The 16789-nt window shown below is 38.2% G+C and overlaps 1 protein-coding gene and 1 long non-coding RNA gene across 2 annotated transcripts; one reads left to right on the forward strand and one right to left on the reverse strand.

Annotated features, from left to right (window-relative positions):
- Positions 1–3762: 3762 nt before the first annotated feature.
- LOC135152986 (uncharacterized) lies at positions 3763–6521 on the reverse strand. Its single transcript, XR_010292398.1, has 3 exons — positions 6418–6521; positions 5024–5115; positions 3763–4038 (listed from the first exon to the last, which is right to left on the reverse strand). It is a non-coding gene; the product is annotated as an uncharacterized LOC135152986 (long non-coding RNA).
- Positions 6522–10998: 4477 nt separating this feature from the next.
- Positions 10999–16468, forward strand: LOC108220126 (E3 ubiquitin-protein ligase RHF2A). The gene is made up of 9 exons (XM_017393804.2): positions 10999–11149; positions 13087–13220; positions 13312–13358; positions 14020–14082; positions 14164–14272; positions 14389–14759; positions 14899–15003; positions 15142–15487; positions 16100–16468. Exons 2-8 carry the CDS (start codon positions 13089–13091, stop codon positions 15452–15454), a joined length of 1140 nt encoding a protein of 379 aa, XP_017249293.1. The 5' UTR covers positions 10999–11149; positions 13087–13088; the 3' UTR covers positions 15455–15487; positions 16100–16468.
- The last annotated feature ends 321 nt before the right edge of the window (positions 16469–16789 follow it).

The raw sequence follows: 16789 nt of genomic DNA on the forward strand, positions 1-16789 counted from the left end.
CTCTTATGATCCGTATAAATTTCACACTTTTCTCCGTATAGATAATGTCTCCAAATCTTAAGTGCAAAAACAATTGCTGCTAACTCCAAGTCATGAGTTGGATATTTCGGCTCGTGAGGCTTCAATTGCCGAGAAGCATACGCAATCACTTTTCCATGTTGCATTAAAACGCATCCTAGCCCTCTATGAGAAGCATCACTATAGATCACGAAATCCCCTTTTTCATCTTGTAAAACCAACACTGGTGCTGTTACCAACCTCTTCTTTAGTTCTTGGAAACTCTCTTCACACTTGTCCGTCCATACAAACTTCTCGTTCTTTCTGGTCAACTTTGTCAATGGAACTGCAATCTTTGAGAAGTCCTGTACAAATCTTCGATAATATCCAGCTAATCCTAGAAAACTCCTAACTTCTGTAGGTGTCTTTGGCCTTTCCCAATTCATTACTGCTTCGATCTTTTCAGGGTCCACTTTGATGCCTTCACTGCTCACTACGTGACCAAGAAACTGAACTTTCTTTAGCCAAAACTCACATTTAGAGAATTTGGCATACAACTTCTCTTTCCTTAATATTCCAAGGACTATCCTCAAATGTTCGGCATGTTCTGCTTCCGTTTTAGAATAAATCAAAATATCGTCAATAAACACGATTACGAACTTGTCCAAATACCTCTTAAAAACTCTATTCATCAAGTCCATGAATGCAGCAGGTGCATTTGTCAGCCCAAAAGACATCACTAAGAACTCGTAATGTCCATACCTCGTACGAAATGCCGTTTTAGGTATATCTTCCGCTTTGATCTTCAACTGGTGATAACCGGATCTCAAATCAATCTTAGAGAAACATGTCGCTCCCTTTAACTGATCAAACAGATCATCGATACGTGGTAATGGGTATTTATTCTTAATGGTTAACTTATTAAGTTCACGATAGTCGATACATAACCTCATGCTTCCATCCTTTTTCTTGACAAACAAAACCGGCGCTCCCCATGGTGATACGCTTGGTCGAATAAATCCTTTATCCAATAATTCCTGCAATTGCATAGCTAACTCTTTCATTTCTATAGGTGCCATTCGATAAGGAGCTTTCGAAACGGGTTCAGTTCCGGGTGCCAAATCAATCGTGAATTCTATCTCTCGGTCTGGTGGCAATCCAGGTAACTCATCAGGGAAAACATCGAGAAACTCATTAACAATTGGAATTTCTTCTATCTTGGGTGGTTTCTTATTAATATCGACTACATGAGCTAGATAGGCCTCACATCCTTGCCTTAATAATCTTTTTGCTTGAATCATCGTCAAAAACTTTTTCTCTTGCTTGCGCCCTCGAAAGACGACTTCCTTATTATCCTTGGACTTTAATCTCACTTTCTTATTCTTGCACTCAATTCGAGCATCATGGTCTGCTAGCCAATCCATTCCTAGAATAATATCAAATTCTCCTAACTTGAAAGGTATCAAGTTCGCGAAGAAATGACAACCTTCTATCTCTATGTCACAACTAGGACAAATACTATCAACCGATACTTTATCCTGATTAGCCACTTCTATAACTAAGTTGGGTTCTAACGGTTGAGTAGCACAATTCAATTTATCAACAAAGTTCTTGGATACAAAAGACTTAGTAGCTCCAGAATCGATTAATACTTTTGCATTTAAAGAGTTCACGACAAGCATACCTGCGACCACATCTGAGTCCTGAACAGCATCTTTCATCGTCATATTGAAAGTTCTGGCTCTTGGTTGTACTGGAGGTGTCGGTGGTAGTGATCCAGCTATCCTCAGAACATTTGCTTGTTGAACAGGCTCCTTGCAATCTCTTGCCATATGGCCCAACTTGCCACACTTAAAACATGTCACACCCTTCTTTCCCGAAGTGCTAGTACATTCTGAAGAATAATGGCCTTTGTTGTTACATTTGAAGCATGTGATGTTAGGCTTGTTACAGATTCCAGAATGCTTCCTCCCACAAGTCTTACATTCTGGGGCCGGAGGTCTATTGGCTTTCTGCTGCTGATTCTGACTAGAGAAACGGTTACTCTGTCCGACATTTCCAGGCTTAGATCTTTGAAATCCTTTATTGGCTGGGTTGTCAGAACCTTTCCCGAATTTACCTTTAGACTTTCCACTTGCTTGCCCTTGGCTTTCTGCGGAACCTTCAAATTTTCTTTTCTTACTATCGTTCTCTTTTTTTGACATCTCACTTTCACCTTCCACAATCATAGCCTTCTGAACCACTGCAGCATAAGTTTGGAGTTCAAAAACTGCCACTCGACTACGTATCCATGACTTAAGTCCTTGTTGAAATCGTTTCGCCTTTTTGTGTTCCGTATTCACATATTCTGGCACAAACCTTGCCAATTCTGAAAACTTTGCCTCATATTCTGCTACAGTCATACCTTCCTGCTTCAATTCTAAAAACTTGACTTCCAACTGATCTTGTAAGTATTGAGGTAAATACTTATCCAAAAATAACTCTGTAAACCTTTCCCATGTAATAACACCATTTCCTTCTAAGGTCTTGGAGGACTCCCACCAGAAATTTGCCTCATCTTTCAGATAGAAACTTGCATATTCTGTTTTCTTATTTTCACCAACCTCCGTTAAAGCAAAAGCCTTTTCCATTTCCTTTATCCAGGACTTCGCTTTAATTGGATCTGTAGTTCCCCTAAATTCAGGTGGGTGGAGGGATTGGAAAGCTTTAAAGCTTCCGACTCGAGGAGCTTGGGGTTGCTGGTTCAAAGCAGCGGTTTGCAGCTGAAGAAGACGGAGAATTTGAGTCATGGTAGGGTCTTCTTGATCCCGACCTTGATTCTGATTACCCTCATCTGGGTTGGTTGGTGTGGTTGACATTTTTCTGATGAATAGACAAGCAACCTATTAGGCAACATGCTAACATGGCAATATATCATAAAACAATCTCTTCTTATCCACCTTATATATATAATTCCAACATTTTAAACTTTTAGCACATGCAGCTCTATTACCACATAAGTTGCTTGCCATATCATAGAAATCATAAGGTAAGAGTTCAGGGTATTATTCTGAAACATAGGTATTAAGCATAGGTATTATCTGAAACTGATGTGAAAGGAACAGTATGGTGCAACAATGTTATGAAAAGAAATGCATAGGTAGTTATAACGATAATCAGGGTTACAAAAACAAGTTTGAAATGAAAGACAACACAATAATGTGGCTACATGATCAAATAAGGGGGAAAAACTGAGAAATATTCCATAAGTGTCACCAGCTGCAAACCAGCTACTACAATCAGCAAAACAAATCTAGGATAATATGGGTCATCTTGATGACTCGGCACCAACTCAAGTAACTCCAATCCTACTAGTATAGAGATACAACAACTACGAGTCACATATTCCATCCACCTGGCCAACTTATACACCTTATAAGCCTAGCCTTGGCATCACAAGTCAATGACGCTCATCTAAACGTCTTCGACTCTAACTCAGACACGCTATTCTACTCTTATAAACTTAACTCGTTAAGACTATATCCAATAATCACAACTGAACCCTATATGGGTTGGGAACGCACCATTAACTTATGTGGTTCTCCTAAGGCCTGCCTATTATAACTTGTTTCAGGGACCAAAACCTGTAGCTCTGATACCAACTGTGACGCCCTCCCAATCCGGGGTCTAGATTGAGGAGTCACAAATCAACTTTAACATGCACAACCTGTATTTAGCAATATAAATACTCAACCCCTTTACACCACAAGGATCTTTAACAGGTAATGGTATGAAACAAGTTACAACTACTAACCAAAATAATAAGTTATAAACTTATTACAAACCCTTAATAAATAGCATCAACCATAATTCCGACTTGGAATTATATAAAACATCTCAAAGGTACTGTTTACAACGGTCCATACTAACATACTTACTCCCCACTGACTATCCAAAGCGTCCTCTACCTGAGCTGGTAAAGTAATCTAACGAAACAGAAAGGGGGATGTAGACAGTCTAACGAACTGAGCACCTAGATTTGGCCATCTTCCTCTTGCTTAGCTGTCAGGGTTAGATAAACAACAAAATGAGCTACAAAAGCTCAACAAGTAACTATAAAGAACAAATAAATTAAACAATTTAACAAAATAAGATGGAGGGTTTTCAGTTATTGACTAAGGTTACAAGGGTCATAATAGATATTCAAAGTTCATGATCATTCCATAGAAATCATTTTGTAAATGATTAATTCATAAAAACATTTCTCTTCTCAAGACTTTTGTAAAATTTCCTTTTTCATAACTTTTCCTTCAAATTAAACCTTTCATCAAAACTTTATTTTTCCATCACAAAAACCATCTCATTTTCAAAACAGTCCAACACTTGGACATTTCTTTTCATAAAATACTTTACTCGATTGGAGTGTATAACGCTCTGGATTGCACGGGTGATCAGCCACGTACAATCCCCATACCGGACTTTACAGTCCCTCTGGACGTGAATAGGGTACCCGGAAAGACATTATATTTAGTCTTTCAAATGCCAGCCCTCACTGGTCTTCATAATGTGCCAGCCCTCACTGGTCTTCATAATCAATTAGCTGGACCGGCGTTACTCGGCCACTTACGCCTCCAATCTATAGAATTCCGTGGAAAACCATTAAATTGGAAAAACTTTCTTCTTTAAAAGAAATATCTTTCTTTTTTCAAAAACCTTCTTAACCTTTCAAATCATTAGGACATTCGCAATCACTTGCAAGTCTAAAATCATTCTTAGTTTCATTTACAGAAACAAATTCTATTTACTTGTGGTGGTCAAGTATATGGAAAGAAAATATCATTCGATCAAAAGATAGGTATTTCAAGATAAGAATATACCGGATACAGAAGCATGATCTTCATGAAAGAGCTCGCATTCAAAAGTGAGACAATATATTCAATGATAAAGGAAATCAGGCTTTCATAATTCAAAAGATAGTTCAGGGGTGACAGTACTTATCATCATTTATCAATAAGTTGCTTAAGAGATAGAGGGGAAAGTTACTTGCCTCAACTCGTTTTCCACTTGATAAAGCAATCCTCTAACTGTCACCTAATGGAGCCTTTCCTTTCCTAAGCTTCGCGACCTCGTCTTTCGAATCTACACGCGTAATAACGCTCACTTTAGTATCCCTTTCAATACTTAACATTCACTTAGAATGTCTAAACTAATCTACCCCATCGATTCGCGTGTCATTTACTCGTATATAAACTTCATACAAATACACATGATATAATCACATATAACTGTAACACGTAACAAATAATCACATTTGTCACATAATATATTATAAACAGGTAAGTTAATAAAATACATAGATGCGCCTCTAGAAATTATTATTATTATTATTATATATAAAAATTCTGGCAGCACCTCCTTTGTTTTATCAACTTCCAGTCGGACTCAAGCCGACACCCACAACCAAAAACAACATCATGATCAAGTAAAATTTCTATTACAAAGCATATACATATATATGCATCATTTAAAACCAGCCAACAACTTTATTGTCTCATCTTTCACCATTTAACTAATACCAAAGTTATAATTTTATAACTCAAACCAAAAATCTAATTATTCCAATAAATCTGGAAATTCATTTACTTAAATTTTCATATTAAACACTTCTTCAAAATCATTCATATAGCCCTTCAAATAAATTAAATACTGATTTCAATATTCAAGCCAATGACAGCTCGCCACGTCACCATCTTCTTCATCACATCAACCAGAATTTCTCTCTCCTCGAAGTCAACTGCCATGGCCAAACTTTGACCGCCTATAACTCATTCATTTTTAATCCGATTAACATGATTCAAGAGCCTATCCCAGCTATTTTTTCGCAAGGAATCCAAATATGTCATTTATTTTAGAATCGGAGTTCATATAAGCCCTGAACGAACTGATTTACAGTAGCAGCCACTCCACTTTATTCCGAAAAAAATATAAACACATAATAACATAATATACTCGTCATATGAACACAAAACATTTAATCAAATACCAACAACACATAACCAAACTGATTAAACCCTTTTTGAAACATCAACAAAACTTTTACACAATCCAACATGTAACTCGGATTTCACATTGAGACGAGATAATATGAATACTTTTGGACTCAAAGTAGCATCATCGCCCCCGCCAGCTCACCGGAGCTCATCACCGGTGGCGGCAAAACCCGGAGGTGCCCAAATCGGGTCTCCAATCACGGGTTCCACCAATTAATAATCGTTTAAGCCAAAGCCCCATGCTAATTTCATCAAAAACGAAGCATATTTTCAGAAATCAAACCCGACCCGAAGTGAGTTCTTCAAAAATCAGTCCATACATACAACTATACATACATACGAGCAAGCATCAAGAAGATGGAGATGAGAAGAAACTCAAATCAAGTCTCACCTTCAAGAGAGAGCAATAGTTTGTATATAGTGAGAAGAGAAACAAAAGAGATAGGGTTTGGAGAGTTTTGCTCGCGACCCGGAAGAAGAAAATGAGGGTGGGGGGTCTGATTTAAGGGGAAAAACGCAGGGCATAATGGTCTTTTGGCCCCAAAGCTAAAATTTTTATTTTCATATCTTTTTGTTGCAAAACTACTGAAAAATTAGCTTGTAAATTAGAAAATTATATTAAAACAGCTTGGAGAGCTTCAAATTTTATTTTTAAAATAAAGATCATGAAATTATCTTTCTCCCCATATTTTTAAAATAATTTTTGAGTGTATAGATTATTTTATATGAATTTTACAAGATAATGCTCGATAATCAAAATAATGAATATAAAATCATTTTGAAATAGTAAATCACTGAAATAAATTCAACGATTATTTTTAGAAAGTGTCTAGGAATATTCTAGAGATAATAAGGCAAATTCCATGATTTTATCACATCTCAAATATTTTACAAAAATATGTAAGAGCTCGTATACTCATATTTTCACACAATAAAATATTTAAAACTATCTAAAACCACATCAATCACATATTCCAATACATACAAGTCATAGAGCACATAGTCATACATTCCACAATTATTTCATACTTTCACTTAATTAATGTTTCAAATTATAATTATTTACACTTTTCTATCTCCGTCATTTGCGTACAATCCGATATCCTTTATCGGTCATATATTCACTTTATCCACTTAACCGTATCAACACATACGGGTCACAAAATCATGTACCCATATATTTCCCATGAAACTTATTACTCATTCATTTCTCGTTTAAATCCTCGTAAATAATCATTTTTCGGTTCTTTGATCGTTGGCTCATACTCATAAATCATATAGCACCTCATCCAACTGGAATATAATATAATATTTATTTATTTTCTAATTTCACATAAAATGACACATCTGCATATAATATTCGAAATATAAGTCGCGAAATCCCGGGTATTACATGCATAGCCCGAAGGCTAGTGGAAGATTGATTAAGTGGGCGGTAGAGCTTGAAAATTTCGACATTCGATACAAGCCACGGGTGGCAATCAAAGCTCAAGCTCTGGCTGACTTCCTAGTTAAATGCACCATTGACAACCAGGAAGTCGGGGGGCAGGAGAGTAGGGTAGAGGAACCCAAAGAAGAGGAGAAACTTAATGAGCTTTTTGACGAAGTTTCAAAAACAAATGGTGCAGGGCTTGTGCTCCAAACCCCTGATGGGTTCGTCATTGAGTTTTCTACAAAGCAAGATTTCCCGGCCACAAATAACGAGGCTGAATGTGAAGCCTTATTGGCGTGCCTTGGACTAGCTAGAACTCTGAGAATCAAGAACTTAAAAGTCTGTGGAGACTCAAGACTTGAAGTATTTCAGTTAGCTTATGGAGCCAAAGCAGTGGTGTCACTAGTCGCGACTCGTACAACTTTCAGACCCTGGATGGAGTCAAGGTTCCAAGGAGTTGGCACGCCACCAACTTGAAGATTTATTATGTTTGATTGTCTTAGTAAGTAGATAACCATTGAATAAGGTCTGATAGACCATTGTCATTTAGTTTTAAACTTTGTTGATTTCAGTTATTTATCTCTTCTGCTATAGTTTCAATAAAATTTCTCGAGGATTGTTCCATATCTAATGTTTCAATGTTTTCCTTGAGTATTTGTTTATCTACAACGAATTAATCAACTCGAAACAGGGGTTCTATGGTCTTTCTGTGGCCCTCAGCTTGATCCTTCCAAGCTTTAGCCTGAGAAAGCCTAATACAACCCCATTATAGAATAAGCCTAGAAATGGCCCCTAAAACACATGCCATGGCTCAGTCTTAGTTAATAGATTGGCCTATGATATGCCTAAGGGATTATTGTTTGACTTAACAAATAAAAAACTAGTCTCGATTAGACAATAAGCTAACTAGACACAGCGAGTCTCGGCTTTAAAAGCCTTCTAAACTCTTAAATCAACCTGAACTGGGTCTATCATAATCAAACATGATTACGCTCGAGAGCGCCCTATGAGCGCCCCAGGAGCGCCAAGAGCGCCCGAGGTGCGCCTGAGGACCTCACCAGCGTCGACCTGGGCGCCAAGGATGCCCTAAATCGACCTGGGTGAGGTCGACAATTAACTTGGGTGTCAAAAAACACCTAACGCCCGAGAGCGCCCGAGAAGCGCCCTTTGAGCGCCCCAGGAGCGCCAAGAGCGCCCGAGGTGCGCCTGAGGACCTCACCAGCGTCGACCTGGGCACCAAGGATGCCTTAAATCGACCTGGGTGAGGTCGACAATTAACTTGGGTGTCAAAAAACACCTAACGCCCGAGAGCGCCCGAGAAGCGCCCTGTGAGCGCCCTATGAGCGCCCCATGAGCGCCAAGAGCGCCCGAGGTGCGCCTGAGGACCTCACCAGCGTCGACCTGGGCACCAAGGATGCCTTAAATCGACCTGGGTGAGGTCGACAATTAACTTGGGTGTCAAAAAACACCTAACGCCCGAGAGCGCCCGAGAAGCGCCCTGTGAGCGCCCTATGAGCGCCCCAGGAGCGCCAAGAGCGCCCGAGGTGCGCCTGAGGACCTCACCAGCGTCGACCTGGGCACCAAGGATGCCTTAAATCGACCTGGGTGAGGTCGACAATTAACTTGGGTGTCAAAAAACACCTAACGCCCGAGAGCGCCCGAGAAGGGCCCTTTGAGCGCCCTATGAGCGCCCCAGGAGCGCCAAGAGCGCCCGAGGTGCGCCTGAGGACCTCACCAGCGTCGACCTGGGCACCAAGGATGCCTTAAATCGACCTTGGTGAGGTCGACAATTAACTTGGGTGTCAAAAAACACCTAACGCCCGAGAGCGCCCGAGAAGCGCCCTTTGAGCGCCCCAGGAGCGCCAAGAGCGCCCGAGGTGCGCCTGAGGACCTCACCAGCGTCGACCTGGGCACCAAGGATGCCTTAAATCGACCTGGGTGAGGTCGACAATTAACTTGGGTGTCAAAAAACACTTAACGCCCTTGAGCGCCCATAAGCGCCCTAGGTGCGCCCACGGTGCGCGCGAGCGTCGACCTGGGCGAGGTCGAGCGCCCATGAGCGCCCGAGCTGCGCGCCAGCATCGACCTGGGCGTCCAATCCGCCCTAAATCGACCCAGGCGAGGTCGAGCGCCCCTGAGCGCCCGAGGTGCGCCCAAGCTGCGCGCCAGCATCGACCTGGGCGTCCAATCCGCCCTAAATCGACCTGGGCGAGGTCGAGCGCCCCTGAGCGCCCGAGCTGCGCCCGAGCTGCGCGCCAGCGTCGCCCTTGACGCCCTGAGCGCCCTAAATCGACCTGGGCGAGGTCGAGCGCCCCTGAGCACCCGAGGTGCGCCCGAGTTGCGCGCCAGCGTCGACCTGGACGCCTGAGCGCCCTAAATCGACCTGGGCGAGGTCTAGCGCCCGGAAAACGCTTAAAAAGCGCCCCAGAACACTTGATGTACCCCCAAAATGCCTCGGATCGACTAAGGAAAGTCTAGAATCGGCCTAGATGGCTGACCTTACTCAGAATAGGCTCGAGAAGTGATTGAAAATGCTCTAAAACTTTAGAAAAGTTTCTACGAAACTTATCCAAAGTTGGGGGGCAAATGATATGGGTCTGAAATTGGCCCTAAAAATTATTGGGTAATTTTGAGCCCGGGTCTGATTAAAGGCCAGAATATAAGGCCCGGATTCTGGGTTTGTCACCCAAAATTCGTGGCTAGCAGATTGAGGTTATAAAAGGCCCGTTGGGCATTCATGTTTGAGAAACATGGGCTGCCCAAACTCAAGGCACGAGCCCCAGCCCGGTCAGGGCCCAGAACTCGAATCCTAGTCCTACTAGGAGTCTGACTGACGAGTCCAGGACTCCAAGAGTCCTACAAGAACTCTGAATTTCGTGGATAACTATCTAGAGTCCTAGATAACCTCCAGTAGCTCAAGATAAGGATCAGAGATCAGTCCTATCCTATCTCTGACTCAAATACCTATTTCTACTAGGACTCTAACACCAGGGATCCTACTTCTAATCAGTCTCTAACCCTGAGACATCTATATAAAGGGCTCTACCCCTCCAAAATAGAACTACGTTTTTTGACTTGATTCTTCACCCCGCTGAAGATACGTAGGCACCTCGTGAGGACCCGTCTGAGTTCCGACTCGCGAGATCAGTCAAAAAGCACGAAACTCACCCCTTGATTTTTGATCCATAACATAAGTGATGCAACGATTTTAACATATTGTACAGGATTACACATAGAAAAATAAATGTTAACATTTTTGTTTTTAATATTAAAATATAAAATTTTATTTTTAAATAATATTACAATATAAATAATAATATTTTTAAATAATATTTAATATTCTTTGAATGAAAGAAAAAATACGTATATACACATACTTCAAACTTGGACAAATAATTTCTCACTGAAATCTGAAACTCGAGTTTACTGTTTAAAGAGCGAGTCCGATGTTCACATTTATAAAATATTAAAATTCATAAATTTCACATACTATTTCCGTAAAATGATTATTAAAGAACAAAATTTTGGAAGGTTCAGAACATCCAATTCATGATTCAAAGAAGAATAGAAAAAGGCAGTAAATACGAAATTACCCGGTATAAACATTAATATGCTGCGTCTGTTGATAACTTATATTCTCACTCACAATCATTTCTTTTCTTGATCGTTCCCACCATTTTCGTCCTCACAGGTTAGTTTCAAGCTCTCTCCTCTATTAACCCTTAACCCCTTACTCTAATAAATAAATTACACATGTATGTATGTTTGGTTTTGTTTTGTATACACTGAATTTGTTGTTTTTATTCACTTTCTTGAGCTGGGTATTCGTCAATTTTCTTGATTCTCAAAAATTGTTTTTTTAATAAAAAAATTAGTTTTTGTTAATTTATCCATGGTTTGATTTGTAAAGGGGTATTGAATGTGTGGATCTTGATCAATTTAGGTTACTGGGTGTTTCTCAGTTTTGTGATTACAGAGACGACTGACGAGTTTTTTTAGAATGAGCTTGGTTGAGTTTTTGCAGTTGTGTTTCGTATACAGTAGCAAAAAGGTTGTTTTTTTTATGTCGTTAACCCCTTAAATTTGTGATTAGCTTCTCGATAATATAATCATTATTCATTCATTGGTGTATAAATTACACTGGCAATCGTATCTTAGCTAAATTTACTCTGTATTTAACGCTCATAAGCAGGGTCTGTGCATCGTTAATCATAGTTGCTGTATGTATTCTTTCATATTGGCGAGACCTGATAGGGACTAAAAAGAATTTGTACGAGATGATAAAGGATGACATGCTATTATTTAAGCCTATTTTAATTTTTTATTTAGATTATTCAGCTCAGTTATAATTGGATATGACTTTTTCAGTTTTTCTGTATGATAAATATTAGAATTGATTGCCTGCTCGTATTTTTCATAGTTTTTGTATGGATTGGCCTCAAACCTAATCAGCGATTCATTATATAAGCCTTATATCGTTTTCTAAGTTAGCAACAACTTCACAAGCGACTGCACCAAAAAAAGCAGCTGCTTCCTGCTGCGACTTCTCTTTTTCCTTTTTTCCATATATGTTTTATTATTATCTTTCTTCTTTCCTCTAATCATTCTTTTTTGTTTTCACTTTTTTCTTGCTCTTTCTTCTCTCTATTTCTTCTCATTTTCTTCTTATTATAGCGAGTGGCCGAGTGCCATATATGTGTACATATTGTGATCTATAATTGTAACAATTTTATGTAGTATGTGTGGAAGTGTGTATTATGTATATCTTATAGTCTATTGTCTTAAACTGCATATAAAACTTGACGTATCAATACATTATTTAAATACCGGGGATGATATATATGCATACAATCTATCGTTGGATTTATATAAATTATTGCATATATTAGGTATACACACACACACATATATGAGTCATACTCCATGGAGAACCGTTTTATATAGAGTCTAACGGAGAATGTATTAACCTCATTATTTGTCAAATATTTAATTAGTAAATCAACTCATTTTCCTCCAAAAAATCGTTAAAAATTAATCATAATATTTAAACTGGTTCTACAGTAGAACCATATCGTTCAAAGTGGTTCTGCAGCGGAACCAAATTTAAAAATAATGTTTTTGCTTAAGTTGTCAATGTCAAATTGTTTGTGCATGTTATGTGTGATTAGTATTATGTATTAGAATCAAATATTGTGCATACGTATGATTAATTCTAAAATTATGTATGAGATTTCAAAGTATAACCAAATGGTTCTCTACAGGACTCTATATAAGATGGTTCTCTAAGGGACTTATGGTTCTTTATGGAACAATGGCATATAGAACCAGTTTGGATATTATGATAATTTTCAACGTTTTTATAAGGAAAAATGACAAAACTTTATATTTTGATCTACTAATTATATATTTGATGAATAATGAGATTGATACATGTATTTTTGGGGGTATATCTAGACTCTATATAAGGTTGTACTCCGTGGCGTGTGACTCATATATACATAGTACAAAACTCCTTAAAATAAAAACTACAAACTAAATTACTAAAATAAAAAGTTTTCTAAATTACATCGAAATATAGCATGTTTTCTTTGGTCTCTCATCTCATTTGTCATGGATTATGGTTCCCAGGGATGGAAGAGGAGAAGATATTGGATGATCATTTGACATCTGCTGCAGCTTTTGTGGAAGGTGGAATTCAAGATGCATGTGATGATGCTTGCAGCATATGCCTTGAAGTATTTAGTGAAAGTGAACCTTCAACGGTACATTATCGAAGTTAAACTTATTATTGTCAAGTTAAGTTTCATATTTTTATATTCTCTTTTCAGTTGATATAACTTGTATCATATGCAGGTTACTATCTGCAAGCACGAGTTTCATCTTCAGTGCATTCTTGAGTGGTAATTTAAATCAAGTTATTATCAGAAAATGTTCTTATAGCTATATGTTTAGACGATATAACTATTTATTTTTACCGGTTACTTAAAATATAAAGATTTTAATTTACTATCTGGAGTTGCAATGAGATGTCAGAATGTCTGAATGCTCTCAATTTAAATAAGGAAAGGTGAAGTTAATATCAGATCAATTTTGTTGTCAATTATGAGCTTGTGTTTGTTCTCAGTCGCAAAGTTTCAGACCTCACTCTTTGTTGTGTTTGTTCATAGAAGAAAAGTTATTTTATTGCATGCTTCTGTGGTTAAGATAGTAGTCAAATGTGGAAAACTTCAACTTATAATGGAATTGTTTCTATGTTAAAACACTGTAAACAAAACAGATTCTTGTTTTACAATCGTGCACGTGCTGGCATGTAAACTTTTAGATTAGTTCTGAATTTTACAGCTGTTACGCTTGTGCAAATTTTTAGCTTTGTGGCAGAGTTCATTTGGTTATATCAAGAGCGGTCTTTAATTCTCTAACAGTGTCTGCATTTTGCGTCTATCAATCATACTGGTGTGATTTTGTTATGTGTTGATAAAGACAGGAAAATAAGATTATGAATGAAAAAGGATATTAGACGCGAATAGATTATTGGTTCATGTTTCAGTTTCATTTTTGTAGGTGTCAAAGAAGTTCCCAGTGCCCCATGTGTTGGCAACCGATAACTTTGAAAGATCCTAGCAGGTTATTTGCATTCTCGATCCATCATTTATCAGCTTTGCTAATCTTTGCGCTTAACTGTACAAGAAATTTCTATTGTGGCAGCCAGGAATTGCTTGATGTGATAGAGCGTGAAAGGAGTATCAGGGCAACTCCATCTAGGAATACTGCAATATTTCATCATCCAGCCTTTGGGGATTTTGAATTACAGAATGTGAGAAGCTTATACACACTCTAAAAATATTTTTATGAATATAACAAATTCATATAATGATAAAAAGGTGTTAACTCTATTAAAAATCAATCATGTCAACCTCTTCTCTTATGCAGTTACCAGTTGGTGGAAATGATGCTGAACTTGAAGATCGTATAATTCAACACTTAGCCGCTGCCGCCGCCATGGGAAGAGCACGCCATTTTGCTAGGAGGGAAGGGCAGAGGACTAGATCATCTGTTCAAGGCCGTCCTCATTTTCTGGTGTTCTCAACTAATTCTAATGCAGCTTCGGCCACTGCTTCCTCTTCTCCAACTGAGAGAGGGGAGCGTGAAACTGATTCTTCAATCACAGTAAGTGGCTCTCCTCTTCCATTAGGGATGAGTGAAGATTCTGTGCAGTCAACCCCACCAAGTTCCGTTCAGTCTGCTCAGGCATCTGGATCGAGAGCTAATCGGGAAAATCATCATGGCACGTCACCCTATAGGTTCGTGTGATCTGTCCATGTATAATGCTTTCCTTGTCGTTTCAATTTATTAAATGCTTCCATAAACATATTACACCATTGTTTGCTATCAAATTTGTTTTACTAATGTTTGTCACTGTTGCTTGTATATATATTTTAGATCTTCAAGTCAATCCTCCCCAAATAGTCAGGACAGAGTGGGGCCTTCTGAATTTCAGTCATTTTCTGAATCTGTGAAATCTCGATTTAATACAATTTCATCCAGGTAAATTATTTTCTTCTGCTTATAATATTTTGACTGTTTCTAAAAATGCTTTGTTGTGGCCACAAGCAAAGCTATTTTAGTTCCCTTTTGTCGTTTTCTCATTCTTTGTTTTACTCTTATTATTATATGTATTTAAAGATATAAAGAGTCAATTACAAAGAGTACAAAAGGCTGGAAGGAGAAATTATTTTCCCGCAACAGCTCTGCAACCTATTCAGGTTCTGAAGTTAGGAAGGAAATTAATGTAGACGTTGGCAATGTATCACGAATGATGGAACATCTTGAAACTAACATCAACAATCACTCACCTAGTATTTCTGTATCAACTACCTTGGAGGGTAGGCCGGTTCCTGAGCGTAGCAACCTGCACACTAGCGAGACGGATGGCAACACTTCATTGAAGGAGAGCGATCTACAAGCTTCATGTGCTACAACTTCTGCTTCAGATTGATCACGTGCAGCACCTTACCGGATATATAATTAGGTAAGTATATTTTTACTTACCGCACTTGGGTATTGTTCATTCTACTTTTTAGCTGTAGTGTCCCTTGAGATCTCAGAACTTTCAAAAGCACCCATGCATGATAAAGATCTCATTAGCTCGTCACCATACCAGCAAAAGAACTACTGCCCTTTTCAATTTCTAAGGATCTTGATGGAAAACTCCTTTCCAAGGTTTTTGTGTAAAATTCTGGTGACATGTCCCTGGACTGCTGCTATTATGTTTGGATTTAATGAAATATTTCAGAGTCAGATATTTTATTTTGGTCTTTTGGCATATTCGTAGCTGCTCCTTCTAATGTCACTATTCTTGAATTGAAAAAATATCAATGTACTTAACAAAAAAAGAAAAGAAAAGAAAGAAACATATTGATGCTGATGACTCTAAATAGCAGATACCTATAAAAGTTACACGATTATCTATTAAGGTTGTATCGTAGTAAGTGAAAAGGATCTTAACTTATACCTGCTGTAAGACTACATCCCACTATAAAAACTTGGAAACTGGAAATCTACTGATGTGAAGAGTCAGTTTCTTAAGCTACAAAAGAATTTGCTTACATTTTGTTCTCATTTAAGCTAGTCTTTTTTCCAGGACTGCTGTGGCCGTGATGACTTCTTGCCTGTAGTCAAGACGGTAATGTTCTATAATTTATACAAAGGAGCAGCCATTGATGTCCAATATAAGTAGGTGAATTTGACAGGCTGCGGACTTTAAAATGAGTATATATAACTTGCAACTACTGTACATTTTTTTTGTTTTTGTGTCTTTGAAGTCTATTTTAGTATACTTCACTTTAAATTGTTTCTTAAGTGATTTGATCAAAACAAAATATATACATCTCTCGATGACGAATGATATCTGTTGGGAGTGTACATAAATGATCACAATTTTCATGCTGTATGTTAATGTCCAAATCATCATAAGTTCACCATTTTTGTGTACAAGATGTTTTAATCTCTATATATTGCATGTTCTATCCATTCTATGAATAACTTTCACCTCAATTGAACACAATAAAAAAAAATAGCCACAAGGACTAAAGATAGCATTCTTTTCCCTATTGTATTTTGTATTTTGCTCGACACCATTAAATTTTACAAATTCCAAAAGCCAGGGAACTACTGCTGAGAATTGAAATCCTTCTACGCTATTTTTAGTTGTATTTCCTTGGTGGTAATTGATACCGTACAACATTAGCTACAATGTTAAAGTTGTATTTAAAAAGAAAATGCAAATTTATAATTGAGCCCTACACTAATTTTGTCAGTTTCAACTTTCACC

Source organism: Daucus carota, chromosome 5 (genome assembly GCF_001625215.2).
Source record: "Daucus carota subsp. sativus chromosome 5, DH1 v3.0, whole genome shotgun sequence".
Lineage (NCBI taxonomy): Eukaryota > Viridiplantae > Streptophyta > Magnoliopsida > Apiales > Apiaceae > Daucus > Daucus carota.

Bases quoted from the DNA above. Each gene is read 5' to 3' on its own strand.
- LOC108220126 (XM_017393804.2), top strand. From the start codon at position 13,089: ATGGAAGAGGAGAAGATATTGGATGATCATTTGACATCTGCTGCAGCT. The intron at 14,273-14,388 runs GTGAGAAGCTTA...TCTCTTATGCAG, and splicing joins GGGATTTTGAATTACAGAAT to TTACCAGTTGGTGGAAATGA. The intron at 14,760-14,898 runs GTTCGTGTGATC...TATATATTTTAG, and splicing joins CATGGCACGTCACCCTATAG to ATCTTCAAGTCAATCCTCCC.